Source organism: Boleophthalmus pectinirostris, unplaced genomic scaffold (assembly GCF_026225935.1).
Source record: "Boleophthalmus pectinirostris isolate CB_2022bp ecotype Guang Dong unplaced genomic scaffold, ASM2622593v1 HiC_scaffold_4, whole genome shotgun sequence".
Taxonomy (NCBI): Eukaryota; Metazoa; Chordata; class Actinopteri; order Gobiiformes; family Gobiidae; genus Boleophthalmus; species Boleophthalmus pectinirostris.
The window spans coordinates 40948307-40965806 of NW_026571353.1; the positions used below are offsets into that span (position 1 = coordinate 40948307).

At 41.1% G+C, this 17500-nt stretch overlaps 1 protein-coding gene across 1 annotated transcript in view; it reads left to right on the forward strand.

The window, feature by feature from the left end:
- The window catches only part of grin1b (glutamate receptor, ionotropic, N-methyl D-aspartate 1b), a 110681-nt gene that overhangs the window by 55690 nt on the left and 37491 nt on the right, over positions 1 to 17500 (forward strand). Inside the window, exons 9-16 of the mRNA XM_055161875.1 lie at positions 384 to 470; positions 594 to 729; positions 1034 to 1161; positions 5222 to 5386; positions 7974 to 8092; positions 11743 to 11855; positions 13312 to 13460; positions 16321 to 16478. Of these exons, the coding sequence (XP_055017850.1) occupies positions 384 to 470; positions 594 to 729; positions 1034 to 1161; positions 5222 to 5386; positions 7974 to 8092; positions 11743 to 11855; positions 13312 to 13460; positions 16321 to 16478 (1055 nt within the window). The remainder of the gene's footprint in view (positions 1 to 383; positions 471 to 593; positions 730 to 1033; positions 1162 to 5221; positions 5387 to 7973; positions 8093 to 11742; positions 11856 to 13311; positions 13461 to 16320; positions 16479 to 17500) is intronic.

Genomic DNA, 17500 nt, shown 5'->3' on the forward strand with positions numbered 1-17500 from the left:
AGACTAGACCAGGACTACATCAACCCAAACCAGAATATTAGACCAGGACTCATAATGATGCATGAGTCTTACACTTTACAGTTTGGGGCATTATTCATTCAGGCCACTGTGGTCAAATACTATTGTACTATTGTAGCTGCCCTGGGGCAGACTGACAGAAGTGAGGCTGCCAGTCTGTGCCATGGACCCCTCTGACCATCATGGGCACCTGATTTTCCCAATGGTCTCCCATCCAAGTCCTGACCAGACCCGACTCTGCTGAGCTTCTGAGAACTGACGAGATCAGGCTTTGACAAGGAGGTTTGGCCACAATTCAGACCAGACCAGAACTAGACCAGGACTAGGCCAAGACTAGACCAGGACTAATCTCTGGCTGTGCTCAGGTGGTGATGAACCCTCAGAGGAAGATCATCTGGCCCGGTGGAGAAACGGAGAAACCACTCGGATACCAGATGTCGACGAGACTCAAGGTACGACTTTATTTATGTCAATCAAAATATAAGAACATAAAATATTCACCTCATGTTTCATAAAATAAAAACATTTCTGATTCAAAGTTGTGGCTCTTCTCATCCTGAGCGTTTTCTTCTCAGATTGTGACGATTCATCAGGAGCCGTTTGTTTACGTCAAACCCACAAAGACGGACGGAACGTGTAAAGAAGAATACACCGTCAACGGAGTCCTCATCAAGAAAGTCATCTGTACCGGGCCCAACGGGACCATACCAGGTCAGAACCAGGACTAAACCAGGACTAAACCAGGTCTAAACCAGGTCTAAACCAGGACTGAACCAGGACTAAACCAGGACTCTGGAAAGGTCCTGATTTAGTCCTGCCTAAAACAGCACTGAAGAGGACTGGACCAGAATAATCCAGACTATGAACCAGAACTAAACCAGACTAAACCAGGATTAAGCCAGGACCAAATAGGACATAGTTTTACCTGGGATAGGTTTGGTCTTTCGAAGTTCAAGATGGATTTTTTATTTTATTTCAAATGTTGTGTTATATTTATTTTATTTGTGTTTTTCAGGCCAGCCGATCGTGCCTCAGTGCTGCTACGGCTTCTGCATCGATCTGCTCATAAAACTCGCCATGAGCATGAACTTCACCTACGAGGTTCACCTGGTCGCCGACGGCAAGTTTGGGACACAGGAGCGAGTACGTAAAACTACAAAACACTACATGGAACTACAAAACTTTATTTATAAATGTTATGAACAAACACAGGAGCGATTATGTACAAAAACTACAAAACACTACATGGAACTACAAAACTTTATTTATAAATGTTGTGAACAGACGCAGGAGCGAGTACGTAAAACTACAAAACACTACAGAGAACTACAAAACTTTATTTATAAATGTTCTGAGCAGACGCAGGAGTGAGTACGTAAAACTACAAAACACTACATGGAACTACAAAACTTTATTTATAAATGTTATGAACAAACACAGGAGCGATTATGTACAAAAACTACAAAACACTACATGGAACTACAAAACTTTATTTATAAATGTTGTGAACAGACGCAGGAGCGAGTACGTAAAACTACAAAACACTACATGGAACTACAAAACTTTATTTATAAATGTTATGAACAAACACAGGAGCGATTATGTACAAAAACTACAAAACACTACATGGAACTACAAAACTTTATTTATAAATGTTATGAACACACACAGGAGCGAGTACGTAAAACTACAAAACACTACAGAGAACTACAAAACTTTATTTATAAATGTTATGAACAGACACAGGACTTTGTGCTAAAAATGACAAAACACTACTGAGAACTACAAAACTTTATTACCTCTGCCAAGGAGGTTATGTTTTTGCCGGCGTTTGTCTGTTTGTCTGTTTGTTTGTTTGTTTGTTTGTTTGTCTGTTAGCAACATAACTCAAAAAGTTATGGACCGATTTTGATGAAATTTTCAGGATTTGTTGGAAATGTGAAAAGGAAGAACTGATTTCATTTTGGGGGTGATCCGGAAGAAATCCTGGATTCTGGATCACTTTGAAATTTTAGTTAACATTGTGGTAAATGGGGCCAAAAATTTAGTTTCTCAATATCTCGATTAATTATTAACCAAACCCCATGAAATTTGACTCAGGGATGGACAATGGGATCCTCTTTCATATTCCAAATTGAAAGATACGAGACAAATATTTATGGAAAACACCAATTAATATGAGGGGGACTGTAGTCCTTGGTGGAGTCTGCGCTGTCTGACTGCTTTTCTAGTTTATAAATGTTACGTACAGACACAGGAGCGAGTATGTGCCAAAAACTACAAACACTACAAAGAACTACAAAACTTTATATGTAAGTGTTTATTTTTATAAAATAAAATGTATTTTGTTTTCATCTTGTTTTGAGACTTGTTTAACAGCACAAATCAGCTCATCTGTTGTAATTCCAACCAAGTCAGTTCTTTGTGGTCAGATTGTGTAAAAACAACTCAGATTAAAGTCTAACAAAGCCCCAGACAGAACAGTCCCTCTGGAATAAAAAATTAAAATAAAAAACTTACAATAAACAGATGTTTTTTTATGCAAATTAGTGAATAGTGACACAATTTTTATATTAATCCTCCATCAAAATTACATGTCAATTTAAATTAGTATAAACCAGGTCTAAACCAGATCTAAATTTGGTCTAAACCGAGTCTAAACTAGGTCTAAACTGGGTCTAAACCAGGTCTAAATTTGGTCTGAACCAGGTCTAAACCAGGTCTAAAATTGGTATAAACTGGGTCTAAACCAGGTCTAAATTTGGTCTAAACTGGATGTAAACAAGGTCTAAACTAGGTCTAAACCAGGTCTAAACCAGATCTAAATTTGGTCTAAAATTGGTCTAAACCAGGTCTAAATTAGGTCTAAACCAGGTCTAAACCAGATCTAAATTTGGTCTAAAATGGGTCTAAACCAGGTCTAATCCAGGTCTTGTAGTTGATATATTTTGCATGTCTGCTGCTGGTGTGACTCTGCTCTGTTCATGATTCACCACATCACCTCCTCCTCCTCCTCCTCCCCCGCCTCCTGTTTCCACGGCGACCGACTCCAGCCTGTTTCCCTGACAACAGCTCCATCCCTCTTCCTGATTCCTCATCTGTCTGACCTTGGGCGCAGGGGGAGGAGGAGGAGAGCGGCGTTAAGCCCTCGATCAGAGACGAAGATGTGGAGAGAGAGTCGTCTTAAGGCTGGGCTAATGTTAGAATAATTACACCCTCCAAAGAGACTAAAACACTGGACTAAAACAGAACTAAACCAGGTCTAAATATGGACTAAAACAGAACTAAACCAGGTCTAAACATGGACTAAACCAGGTCTAAACATGGACTAAAACAGAACTAAATATGGACTAAAACAGAACTAAACCAGGTCTAAACATGGACTAAAACAGAACTAAACCAGGTCTAAATATGGACTAAAACAGAACTAAACCAGGTCTAAATATGGACTAAAACAGAACTAAACCAGGTCTAAATATGGACTAAAACTAAACTAAACCAGGTCTAAACATGGACTAAACCAGGTCTAAACATGGACTAAAACAGAACTAAATATGGACTAGAACAGAACTAAACCAGGTCTAAACATGGACTAAACCAGGTCTAAACATGGACTAAACAACAGAACTAAACCAGGTCTAAACATGGACTAAAACAGAACTAAACCAGGTCTAAACATGGACTAAACCAGGTCTAAGCATGGACTAAAACAGAACTAAACCAGGTCTAAACATGGACTAAAACAGAACTAAACCAGGTCTAAATGTGGACTAAACCAGGTCTAAACATGAACTAAAACAGAACTAAACCAGGTCTAAACATGAACTAAAACAGAACTAAACCAGGTCTAAACATGGACTAAAACAGAACTAAACCAGGTCTAAATATGGACTAAAGCAGGGTAAACTAGTCAACCAGGATCAGAACTAAGCCAGGACTGAATCAGGACTAAACTGGGACTAGGAAGTGAAATTTTTTACCAAAAAAAGGAAAATTTTTAAAAAGATTTTTAGTGAAATCTTCAATCTAATGTTGACCGAGTTTTAGTGAAATGAGGAGTCGTGTCTAAACCCTCTGCGCTGTATCAGGATTCATTTTCGATCACGAATGTTTCAATAATTCAAACACAAATCAAATTTTAACCTCACGACTCCCTCCTCACACCCACAGATAAAAGTGTTTCTATAAATATCTGTGCTCGCTCCTTCCACCACCTTTCACCTTCCACTACAGAAACACACCCGGATTTAGAGTTTCACTGGGTTTTGTTGACTTTTTTTTAACTTTTGTTTCTTTTTTGTTGACTTTTGTTGTCTTTTGTTGAATTTTGTTGCCTTTTGTTGACTTTTGTTGTCTTTTGTTTCACTTTTGTTGACTTTTGCTGAATTTTGTTGTCTTTTGTCGTTTTTGTTGACTTTTGTTTCACTTTTGTTGTCTTTTGTTGACTTTTGTTTCACTTTTGTTGACTTTTGTTTTTGTTGAATTTTGTTGTCTTTTGTTGACTTTTGTTTCACTTTTGTTGACTTTTTTTGTCTTTTGTTGTCTTTTGTTGAATTTTGTTGTCTTTTGTTGACTTTTGTTTCACTTTTGTTGACTTTTGTTTTTTGTTGTCTTTTTTGTTGTCTTTTGTTGACTTTTGTTGACTTTTGTCTTTTGTTTCACTTTTGTTGTCTTTTGTTGTTTTTTGTTGACTTCTGTTGACTTTTGTTGACTTTTGTTGTCTTTTTTTTTAACTTTTGCTGAATTTTGTTGACTTTTGTCGTCTTTTGTTTCACTTTTGTTTCACTTTTGTTGTCTTTTGTTTCTTTTTGTTTCACTTTTGTTGTCTTTTGTTGTTTTTTGTTGACTTTTGTTGTCTTTTGTTGACTTTTGACTTTTGTTTGTTGACTTTTGTTGTCTTTTTTTTACTTTTGCTGAATTTTGTTGTTGTACTTTTGTTGTCTTTTTGTTTTCACTTTTGTTTCACTTTTGTTGTCTTTTGTTTCACTTTTGTTGTCTTTTGTTTCACTTTTGTTGTCTTTTGTTGGTTTTTTGTTGACTTCTGTTGTCTTTTGACTTTTGTTGTCTTTTGTTGTCTTTTGTTGTTTCACTTTTGTTGTTTTTGTTTCTTTTGTTGTCTTTTGTTGTCTTTTGTTGTCTTTTGTCTTTTGTTGTCTTTTGTCTTTTTTTGACATTTGTCGTCTGTGTTTGCGTGTCTGCGCAGGTGAATAACAGTAATAAGAAGGAGTGGAACGGCATGATGGGAGAGCTGCTCGGGGGGCTGGCCGACATGATCGTGGCTCCTCTCACCATCAACAACGAGAGAGCGCAGTACATCGAGTTCTCCAAACCCTTCAAGTACCAGGGCCTCACCATCCTCGTCAAGAAGGTACACATGTGACATCATGACATCACAAGGTGGAACAGAACATTTTTGAGCTTTGGAAATGTAGACAGACTCATAATAAAGAGTTACTCAAGCATGTGAATGAAACAAAACACAACTCCAGCTCTGTTTTTGATGACCTTGTTATAACCGTGCGTTCAGATCGGAGCAAAGTCTGTATGGACAGTTTTTAGGGCGTCCTGGATTTTTGCGGCGCGTCTTCAGGCATCAGGTACGACTGTCCAGTGACGTAGAGACGTTATTATCCGGAAGAAGGAGAAGAAAGAGAAAGGCCCGGGAACTGGAGTGGGAAGCCAAAAGCATTAGCAGAGTATAAATATATACACGCCGATTGCCAGGACTATACCAGGACTGAACCAGGATTGGACTATGATTGAACCAGGTCTAAAGCAGGACTTAACCAGGTCTAAAGCAGGACTAAACATAGTGTGGGAGGAGTAACATTTGGGTTAGGAACAAGTGCCGCTGCATCTCTCTCCAGCTCTCACTGTGGCAGCTCTGGTCAGAATCCTGCACCAGGTCGGGTCAGAATCCTGCACCAGGTCGTGTACCCGCGGACTGAGCATGAGCATGTGGAGCAGGTGTCCACAAAGCGTGATCGGGCGACCGCTGCACTTACCTCCGTGCGACACAGAGTTTTACACCAGTCCTGACAGTTTACACGGACACACCTTAGTCCTGGGTTAGTCCTTGGTTAGTCTTGGGTTAGTCTGGGTTAGTCTAGGGTTAGTCCAGGGTTAGTCTTGGGTTAGTCCTGGGTTAGTCTTGGGTTAGTCCAGGGTTAGTCTTGGGTTAGTCCAGGGTTAGTCTTAGGGTTAGTCCAGGGTTAGTCTTGGGTTAGTCCAGGGTTAGTCCAGGGTTAGTCTTGGGTTAGTCCAGGGTTAGTCCAGGGTTAGTCCAGGGTTAGTCTTGGGTTAGTCCAGGGTTAGTCCAGGGTTAGTCCAGGGTTAGTCCAGGGTTAGTCCTTGGGTTAGTCCAGGGTTAGTCCAGGGTTAGTCTGGGTTAGTCCAGGTTAGTCCAGGGTTAGTCTTGGGTTAGTCTTGGGTTAGTCCAGGGTTAGTCTTGGGTTAGTCCAGGGTTAGTCCAGGGTTAGTCCAGGGTTAGTCTTGGGTTAGTCCAGGGTTAGTCCAGGGTTAGTCCAGGGTTAGTCCAGGGTTAGTCTTGGGTTAGTCCAGGGTTAGTCCAGGGTTAGTCCAGGGTTAGTCCAGGTTAGTCTTGGGTTAGTCCAGGGTTAGTCCAGGGTTAGTCCAGGGTTAGTCTTGGGTTAGTCCAGGGTTAGTCCAGGGTTAGTCTAGGGTTAGTCTTGGGTTAGTCCAGGGTTAGTCCAGGGTTAGTCTTGGGTTAGTCCAGGGTTAGTCTTGGGTTAGTCTTGGGTTAGTCCAGGGTTAGTCCAGGGTTAGTCTTGGGTTAGTCCAGGGTTAGTCCAGGGTTAGTCCAGGGTTAGTCCAGGGTTAGTCTTGGGTTATCACGGGCACGGGTGGTAACAGATGGAATGTTTACGGGTCCAGGCGGGCGCTCGTCTCTAAAAATGGCCCCGTGCAGGTTCGGGTCACGTGGGTTACCGGGCAGTGATCACGCTGAGCCTCTTAGTACCGCTGTGATTTATTTTTGCGGTTATTGTCACAGCCCTATTCAGAATGTTGTATTAGCAGAATTTGAGTATCGCTGAACGCTGTGGGTGACGTCACACTCACTTAGTCCACTTGTTTATATAGTCTGGACACAGTTTAACACAGGCACTTGGACTGAGCTTTTTGCTGTGTTCAGACGGCGGCGTCAAAAACACGCAGCATGGCTCTGGTCTGACGCCGCTTCATGTGAGGCAGATGCTTGAAACTCATTGGTGCATGGGGAAATTTGACAAATTTCAGATTTTTTAACTCTGGCGTCTGACACCTGAGGCCTGACCCTCTGCTCTGTGATTGGATGTCCTGTGTGTCACATGTCTGACCCTCTGCTCTGTGATTGGATGTCCTGTGTGTCACATGTCTGACTCTGCTCTGTGATTGGATGTCCTGTGTGTCACATGTCTGACCCTCTGCTCTGTGATTGGATGTCCTGTGTGTCACATGTCTGACCCTCTGCTCTGTGATTGGATGTCCTGTGTGTCACATGTCTGACTCTGCTCTGTGATTGGATGTCCTGTGTGTCACATGTCTGACCCTCTGCTCTGTGATTGGATGTCCTGTGTGTCACATGTCTGACTCTGCTCTGTGATTGGATGTCCTGTGTGTCACATGTCTGACCGTCTGCTCTGTGATTGGATGTCCTGTGTGTCACATGTCTGACCGTCTGCTCTGTGATTGGATGTCCTGTGTGTCACATGTCTGACTCTGCTCTGTGATTGGATGTCCTGTGTGTCACATGTCTGACCGTCTGCTCTGTGATTGGATGTCCTGTGTGTCACATGTCTGACCGTCTGCTCTGTGATTGGATGTCCTGTGTGTCACATGTCTGACCGTCTGCTCTGTGATTGGATGTCCTGTGTGTCACATGTCTGACCGTCTGCTCTGTGATTGGATGTCCTGTGTGTCACATGTCTGACCGTCTGCTCTGTGATTGGTTGCAGGAGATCCCCCGCAGCACGCTGGACTCGTTCATGCAGCCGTTCCAGAGCACACTGTGGTTGTTAGTGGGGCTCTCGGTTCACGTGGTGGCAGTGATGCTTTACCTACTAGACCGATTCAGGTAAACGCACCGACACGACGGAGGAAATATCAGAAATAATAATGAAACATCTACTGTTTGATACATCTGATTTAAAGCTGCATTGTGTAACTTTTCTGTTGGAGGGTTTGTCACACACTTTACTCCATGTAGATGTTTTTCCTTTGTCTGGAACAGGACTGAGCGATTATTTCTTCCATGGGGCCATATGAGAAACACAAAATATTGTGGAGGCCAAAATATTTAACTCAATTCTGCAAAATATTACCGTATTTTCTGGAGTATAAGTCGCACCGGCCAAAAAATGTGTAATGAAGAATAAAAAAAGTTGCACTTTTTGGGGGAAATTTATTTATAAAATCAAGTCAAGTTGTAGTAAAAACAATAGAAGAGAGAACAACAGACTGTTAACGTCACATATTTCACAGTTCTTCAGATAAACTATAACATAAAAAACAGAACAGAACAAGTTTAACAAACTCTCCATCTCACTCCAAATCACTAAATCCATTCAATTCTTCATCCTCGGTGTCACTTCTGAACAACTCGACCTCGACCTTAGAAGTCAGTTTGAATTATTCTGACCTGAACGAATCCGTGTGTCATTCGTTCATTCATTTTTCAATATAAAACAAAAAATAAGAAAATGAAAGAACAACCGTTTTCTTCATTATTTGTCTCAAAAACCAAAATGAAAAAAACAGATAATGATTCGTTTTTTTTCAATTTTTGATTTTGTGTTTAAATGAAAAATGGAAAAAACAGAAAACGGACTGAACCAGGACTGAACCGTTTTCAGTCTCGGTCTGGTTCCAGTCTGGTCCCGCACCTGTTTCAGTCCTGGTTTAGACCTGGTTCAGGCCATTATCTGTTTTTTCCATTATTCAGACAAAATCAAAAACTGAAAAAAATGAATCATTATCTGTTTTTTCATTTTGGTTTTAGAGACAAATAACGAAGAAAATAGTTGTTTTTTTGTTTTCTTATTTTTGGTTTTATTTTGAAAAACAAATGAATGAACGACACACGGATTCTTTCTGAATCCCGACAGGATGGTTTTGGTGTCACTGAAGGACCTTGGTTTAGACCTTGGGTTAGATCTCGGGTTAAACCTGGTTTAAACCTGGATTAGATCTTGGTTAGACCTAGTTTAGATCTGGCTTTGACTTGGTTTAATCCAGGTCCTGATTCTGATTATGGTTAGACCTGGTTTAGACCTCAGTTAGACCTAGACTTGGTTTAGGACAGCTTCCGGTTCAGACCTGGTTTAGACCTTGTTTAGACCTTGGTTAGACCTTGTTCAGACCTTGGTTTAGACGGGGGCTAGACCTGGTTATATTTACAGAATTATTCGGGTCTTTCTGAATCTCGACAGGATGGTTTCAGTGTCACTGAAGTCCAGACTTTGTCCATCCATCCAGTGACTTCAGGAAAGTTTCATGGTTCATCCTCCCGGTGTCACAAGTTTCTCTCTCACTCCAAACTTTCTTTCTGCTGCTCGATTTCTGTTTTCAGCTGCAGATTTCATGACTTGCAGTTTGTAAATCTGCAGAATCTGATTTTGTTTTTCGGGGCGTTTGTGTTCAGTTTTCTCAGTCTTTGTCTTTATAAGTTTAAAGTTTAAATGTTAAATAGTCGAGTGGTGCAAAAGTAACAGTGCGATCGACTGACATGATACAGACAGAACAGAGGCTCTTTCTGCAGGAGACATGTGCAGTAGAGCCAAGTGACAGTGGTGCAGGAGGAACAGGAGCAGCAGATCCTCACACACAAGACTAGAACCTCTCCACACTTCACCAAAAACATTTTAATATAGAAGTCACAGGAAACACACAAACCATGAAAAAAAGTGACACTTATAGTCTGAAAAATACGGTAATTGTATATCTTTATAAAAAGCAGTAAATATCTCAGACTGGGAAGAGTTTATGTTCTGACTAAGCGATAAAAAAGTGAGGTTACAAAAATAAATAAATAAATAAAAGCAATGCAGCTTTAGTCCAGGCATGAGGTAAAATTTTAAATTTGTTTATTTTGTAATTCCAAATGAGCTTAAACGAGCCGATCAGAGTCAAACAAAAGGGTGGTATGTGTCCCAGGTCTGGTCTGGAATGTTTCACAGTGTGGCATTAAACCTTTCTATCTTCATGCAGACCAAACCTGATGAAGTTACAGGTCAGATCTGTGGAGAGGCGACCCCGCTCACAGTCACAATGTCCGTTTTTTATATATTTTTGAGCTTTAAAACCATCTGTAATTGAATAAATGTAGAGTCGAGCTGTTTAAAGTCACACTGTGGAACATTCCAGGCAGAAACAACAAGCAGGTGACGGACCCTCAACCGAAAAGTTACACAGTGCACCTTTAAATATTAGACTGTTACATTCATCTGCTCACTGTGGTTCATTGAAGTGTCGTTTTTGCCATGACATGACCATCTGGTGTGTCCACGTGTCCACGTGTCCATGTGTCCGTCTCCAGAGCCTCGTCCTGGAGCTCCCTCCTCCTCCTCCTCCTCCTCCTCCTCCTCCTCGTCCTCCTCACGCTCCAGACTCCATCTCGTCACAAACTCACAGCTGAACCGAGCGGTCAGTCCACATCACCTCACGACATCTCTGTGTATCTGACCTTTGACCTCATCTGTCAACTGTTCAATTTGTGTGTTTATTAAATCTGAATTGTTGTACTGATTTAAAGAGCACTATTTTCTAACGTTCTAATGTCGTTTCCTCGTCACAAACAGACCTGGAGAATCCGTGTGTCATTCAGTGATTCGTTTTTCAAAATAAAACCAAAAATAAGAAAATTAAAAAAACAACTATTTTCTTCATTATTTGTCTCCAAATCCAAAATGAAAAAAACAGATCATGATTCGGTTTTTCACTTTTTGATTTTGTGTTTAAATGAAAAATGGAAAAAACTGATAACAGACTGAACCAGGACTGAAACCAGGTCCAGACCAGACCAGAACCAGAGCAGGACTGAGACCGGGACTGAAACTGGGACTGAGAGACCAGGACTGAGACCAGGACCAGATCAGGACTGAAAACAGTTTAGTCCTGGTTTAGTCCTGTTTCAGTCCGTTTTCCGTTTTTTTTTTTCATTTAAACACAAAATTGAGTTTTTTGATTTTGGAGACAAATAATGAAGAAAATAGTTGTTTTTTTGTTTTCTTATTTTAGGTTTTATTTTGAAAAACGAATGAACGAATGACACACGGATTGTGGAGTGTTGAACTAAAGGTAAAAGGAGCTGCTCACTTGAAAACTTCCACTTCATGACATCACAAGGTGGAACAGAGCGTTTTGAGCTTTGGAGATGTTCAAAGTTCAAAAAAGTTTATTGTCAGTTGTTCATAAAAAAAATATGTAAAGAAACAAAATTGTGTGAATGAGCCAAATGTAAATAGTGCAAAAGTGCAAAAAGCATAAAGTGCAAGGTACAAGACAGTGTTTTTTGGGGGAGTCAAGAGGGTCTAAGTCCAAATGTTCTTTGGGGAACACTAACATGTAAACAGACTAATACTCAGACATGTGTGAATGAAACAAAACACAACTCCAGGTCTGTTTTTGAGGAAAGAACAACATTAGAACACGACTTAACCCTCACAAGAGTCAGTTTTGTGTGATATATTTTTTCGTTTTATCATTATAATGTCATTGTGTTTCCAGCCCGTTTGGAAGGTTCAAAGTAAACAGCGAGGAGGAGGAGGAGGACGCTCTGACCCTCTCCTCGGCCATGTGGTTTTCCTGGGGAGTACTGCTGAACTCCGGTATTGGAGAAGGTCAGTGTCTGCGGGGAACCAACACCACACAGTATAAGACAGAACACTGCAACAAAAAAAAACCTAGTCAAGTTCGGATGACTCGAATGAAGAAAGTTTTATTGGGACTTGAGTAAATGTCACTTGACAAGAAAAAAGATCTGCCAATAAAGTTTAAAAACACAGAAGAAGTGAGAGCTTCAGGGGATCTTAGTGTAACAGCAGCAGCAGTAGAAGTAGAAATTAGAGATGCAACGATGCGGTTTTGCCACGATTTCGTATCTTGATACACAGTCACGATATCGATTTGTTTTGATTTTAAGACGCAAAAAAAAAACTTGTGTAATTTTTTCTGCTAATGAGTTTAATATAATAACACTATAATATAATGAAACATTACACAACACACAGCTGGAGTTTATATGTGAAATGTTTTTGTTCATTTGGTTCATTGATTTACAGTTCTTCAGATTTTTTATTCAGTGAAAATCAGAGCAGAGTTTCTCAGGCTGTTTTATATTTTATAATAAACCAGTCGACTCTTCACAAAGGCTGTAGAGGAGAGACACTATCAGACTTTTCCTTTTGATGATGATTTGATGATTTCTTTTCTGTTCCTCCTGAGTGTGTCTCCGGTCTCGTTGTGTTCACACAGACTCGTGTGTCGGTCTCCAGCAGCAGCAGAGACAGACAGCAGCTCCTCACACACTCACCTGCTCTTTTTACACACACTGAACTCTAACTTCTACTTTCTGAACAATAAAACTGTGTTATATTACATAGAAATGTCTCAACAGAACGTTTTCTGAGTAAAACCTGTGAGAAAAAGATCACTTCTATCACGAGTTGCGTCGCAGGTGTAAATACTTGCACATTTAATTAAAGCCAATGTAAAGCTAAACGTGATTCTAAAGTATTTAAAAGTGAATCTCTTTGTCATTCCTTGGTCTATCAATGTAAAATAAAAAGTGAGTGAAAGATCAAACCCTCCTCTGTTAGAATATTTCAGCTGTAAGTCCCTGTGGAGCTGTTTTCTGCTGCATCTGAGAACTGTTTCTCTTTGGACCAGAATAAATGACACACAGAGGCCTGGAGGAACATGTGTATCGAATCGTGAGACCAAACGATCAAACGATTTGATATTATATTGAGTATCATTGCCTCCTTAGTAGAAACATAGTATCTTAGTTTAAAATCCAGAACAGCTGCTCCTCCAGGACAAGACTCAAAAGCTGACAGACGGTGAAGATGACCGAGCTCGTAGACTGTGACAGAGTAAAAAGTGTCAGAAACGTCTGAGGAACTATAATAAAAGTCTGTCTGGGCATTTCTCTCCATCTCTCAAAAAGGATGGAGTTTGAAGGTTCACGCTGGGGTTTGGAGGTGCTCATAGGGGTTTGGAGGTTCCTGCTGGGAGGTCTGTAGAGGTTAAAGTATAAACTGAATGTTTAAAATGACGGGTGTTTGTGTTTTGCAGGAGCGCCACGCAGTTTCTCGGCGCGTATCCTGGGAATGGTGTGGGCAGGTTTCGCTATGATCATCGTAGCCTCGTATACTGCCAACCTCGCTGCCTTCCTGGTGCTGGACCGGCCTGAGGAGCGCATCACTGGCATCAACGACCCCAGGGTCAGTCTCAGGGAAATATGCTGAGGGTGGGACCAGATCTTGCCCCACAAGATCTCGCGCCACAAGATCTCGTGAGACAAATTTGCCACAAGATCTCGTGAGACAAAACTGCCACAAGATCTCGCACCACAAGATCTCGCGAGACAAATTTGCCTCAAGATCTTGCGAGACAAAATTGCCACAAGATCTCACATCACAAGATCTCGCGCCACAAGATCTCACATCACAAGATCTCAATCCACAAGATCTCACGAGACAAATTTGCCACAAGATCTTGCGAAACAAATTTGCCACAAGATCCCATGAAACAAAACTGCCACAAGATCTCGCGCCACAAGATCTTGTGAGACAAATTTGCCACAAGATCTCGCATCACAAGATCTCAATCCACAAGATCTCGCAAGACAAATTTGCCTCAAGATCTTGCGAGACAAATTTGCCACAAGATCTTGCGAGACAAATTTGCCTCAAGATCCCATGAAACAAAACTGCCACAAGATCTCGCACCACAAGATCTCGCGAGACAAATTTGCCACAAGATCTCGCATGACAAGAGAAGATCTCGCAACCACAAGATCTCGCGAGACAAATTTGCCACAAGATCTCGCATGACAAGATCTCGCACCACAAGATCTTGCGAGACAAAATTGTGAGACAAGATCGTGCACACATAAGAAAAATGATCTTGTGAGATTTTTTTTTTTCAAGTGTTTGCATTTGGACTGAACAAAAAGGAGTTATATATTGGTGAGTTATATCTCTTACAGCTCCAAAAAGCAAAGCTAGAATGGAAACAAAAATATAAAATCAATGGTGATGAAAATGTAAGGTTAAAATTAGAAACTGAATCGCAGAATTTATATATGAGAAATCATGTCAAAATCTCATCTTGTCTCGTTGTTGTGGACCCAAATCTCGTACATTGTCTCGTCTTGTGGAAATTGAATCTTGTCCTGTTCCTAAAATATAAATATACGTCTTTGGACTGAAAATACTGAGGATTTTCGACGGTACAACTAATGTAAAAAGAGTTCACTAGGGCTGAGCTACACAACAAAAGGAGGAAATATGTATTTAAAAGTTCTAGATTAGAACAGAGATGAGAAAATAATATAATCTGGGTCCTTTATGCTCCCACAAACCCTCGAGCAGAATCACAACAGCTTTTTTCAGACGTGAAAGTGAAACTGGGGTGGACTGAGCTCAGCCAATCAGGGCGTCGGGTTTGGAAGAAATAAAAACATGCTGTTATTATTAGCAACAAACCGTGTGGAGCGGCCTCATTTTGTCACTGAGTCTGTTTTTACACGACAGACGACTCTCAGGGGGAAAACACACTCGTTTACACAAAAGCAGTTCAGCTTTAAAACTGTACTGTATAACTTTTTCACTTGGGAGGTGCTTGTTTCTATGGAGATGTCGTTGCTCTGCCTAGAATGTTCCACAGTGTGACATTAAACCGCCGCTTTCCAAATAAGAAGTGATCGTGTTCACGCTTCTGGCTTCATTGAGTCCGGCTCCAGTTCACTTTGCATCTCGTTATTTTAGTCTTAAAATGTTCATATTAACTCGCTCTTCACAGTCTTGGTGTTTTTATTTTCCTGTTTTGTCCATAAATTAATCCCTATTCCTAATTTGGAATTTGGCTCCACATTCTGCCCCGTAACTTCAAGCCTCGCTTAGCTTCATTTGACTGGAGACACACTGGAGAAACGCTCTGAGTTCCAAAAATATCGATATCCAAATCTCTTGGTACGATATTTATTGCGATATTTTTACAGAGGCTGATATAATTGTAAATGGAACAATTTTTTGCTTTTAAAATACCTTGATAAGATTTTGGTGTGAATTATTTCCGTCATAATCCCATGAATTCAAGTAAAAAACATATTTCTTCATGTTGTCTGCGCTGAAATGAATCATGGGAAATGTAGTTTAGTTCGATGTTAATAAGCTGTTAATAAGCTGGTTCTTCTAACCTGCATTTAAGCAAAGAAACTTGTGATTTGAGATATTGTGACAGCTCTTGATATTATTGAGACTTTTGATGATACGATATCACAATATTTTTTGGTTATGGTTACATGTCTAGATCTCTTTGCATATGCATGTCCTCTCAGAACTTACGAGGCTTTCTGAAAAATAACTCCAGTGCCCGATCATAAGGGACCTCTTCGGGTTCTTGCCCATTCATTACGGTTCCGAGTGTTGGGACGGGCCCACTTAGATCGTCGGGTGACCACAGGCAAAAGGACCGTCGCAGAGCTCCGTGCTCCACGGGGCTAAGTGCAGCCGTCGCCCGATCACACTTTGAGGACACACTGCTCCACTCGGGGTCCCGTTCCCAGAGGCTGGAGAAACAGTTTCCCATCCCAACGCCGAACCGTGGGCAGAGAGAGCAAATAGTGCAAGTGTTTTATATAAGTGTACCCCCACTGACATGTATGTCATCTTTCTCTCTGTCTCTCTCTGTGAGCGAGAATGATAGAATCACGCTGAAAGAAAAAAAAAAAAGGAGGCACTGAAAGAAAAATAAAGAGGCAGAATCAATTTGTGGCACTCAGTTTTCATTGGTCTATTTGTGGGATGACACAAGTGAAAAAATGCATAGCACACTCAGATGGCCGATGTGCAAACGTTTTTTTTATTTTTAAATTACGGCAAAAAACGCCTTCGTCAGATATTTTTCTTGCTTTGGACCAAATGACACAGAACAGTGGAATGACATCACACTCCCTCAGTCCACTCCTAACCCGACATGAGAAATGTGTGGCCCACTGACTCTCTATTTTTTCTCTAATTTTCTATTTTGTCTCTTATTTTCTATTTTGTCGTTAATTTTCCGTTGCTGATTTTCCAGCTGAGAAACCCCTCGGATAAGTTCATCTACGCCACAGTGAAGCAGAGCTCAGTGGACATTTACTTCCGGAGGCAGGTGGAGCTGAGCACCATGTACCGACACATGGAGAAACACAACTACGAGAGCGCCGCCGAGGCCATCCAGGCCGTACGAGACAAGTAAGACCACCTCACATCTGTCCTAAAGAGTCTGAAAGGTCACATCTGTCCTAGAGTCTGACACCTCACATCTGTCCTAAAGAGTCTGACACCTCACATCTGTCCTAGAGTCTGACACTTCACATCTGTCCTAAAGAGTCTGACACCTCACATCTGTCCTAAAGAGTCTGACACCTCACATCTGTCCTAAAGAGTGTGATACATCTGTCCTAAAGAGACTAATATTTCACATCTGTCCTAAAGAGTCTGACAGGTCACATCTGTCCTAAAGAGTCTGACAGGTCACATCTGTCCTAGAGTCTGACACTTCACATCTGTCCTAAAGAGTCTGACACCTCACATCTGTCCTAAAGAGTGTGATACATCTGTCCTAAAGAGACTAATATTTCACATCTGTCCTAAAGAGTCTGACAGGTCACATCTGTCCTAAAGAGTCTGATAGGTCACATCTGTCCTAGAGTCTGACACTTCACATCTGTCCTAAAGAGTCTAACACCTCACATCTGTCCTAAAGAGTGTGATACATCTGTCCTAAAGAGACTAATATTTCACATCTGTCCTAAAGAGTCTGACAGGTCACATCTGCCCTAGAGTCTGATATTTCACATCTGTCCTAGAATCTGATCAGTCACATCTGTCCTACAGAGTCTGATAGGTCACATCTGTCCTACAGAGTCTGATAGGTCACATCTGTCCTACAGAGTCTGATAGGTCACATCTGTCCTACAGAGTCTAATAGATCTGTCCTTTAGAGTCTTATAAATGGTAAATGGTCACATTTTTCTATAGCGCTTTTCCACCTTCAAGGGTCAAAGCGCTTTACAACAAGGAACCACTCACCCATTTACACACACATTCACACACCAGTGTACGCAGACACTGTGGGCAAGGTGGGTTAAGTGTCTTGCATTCATCTGTGGGAGCTGGAATCACACAAGCCAACCTGTGGGTCAGTGGATCTGACCGCTCAACCTGTGATGTTTATGTCGAGAGCTGGATTCGAACCGCCAACCTTTAGATCA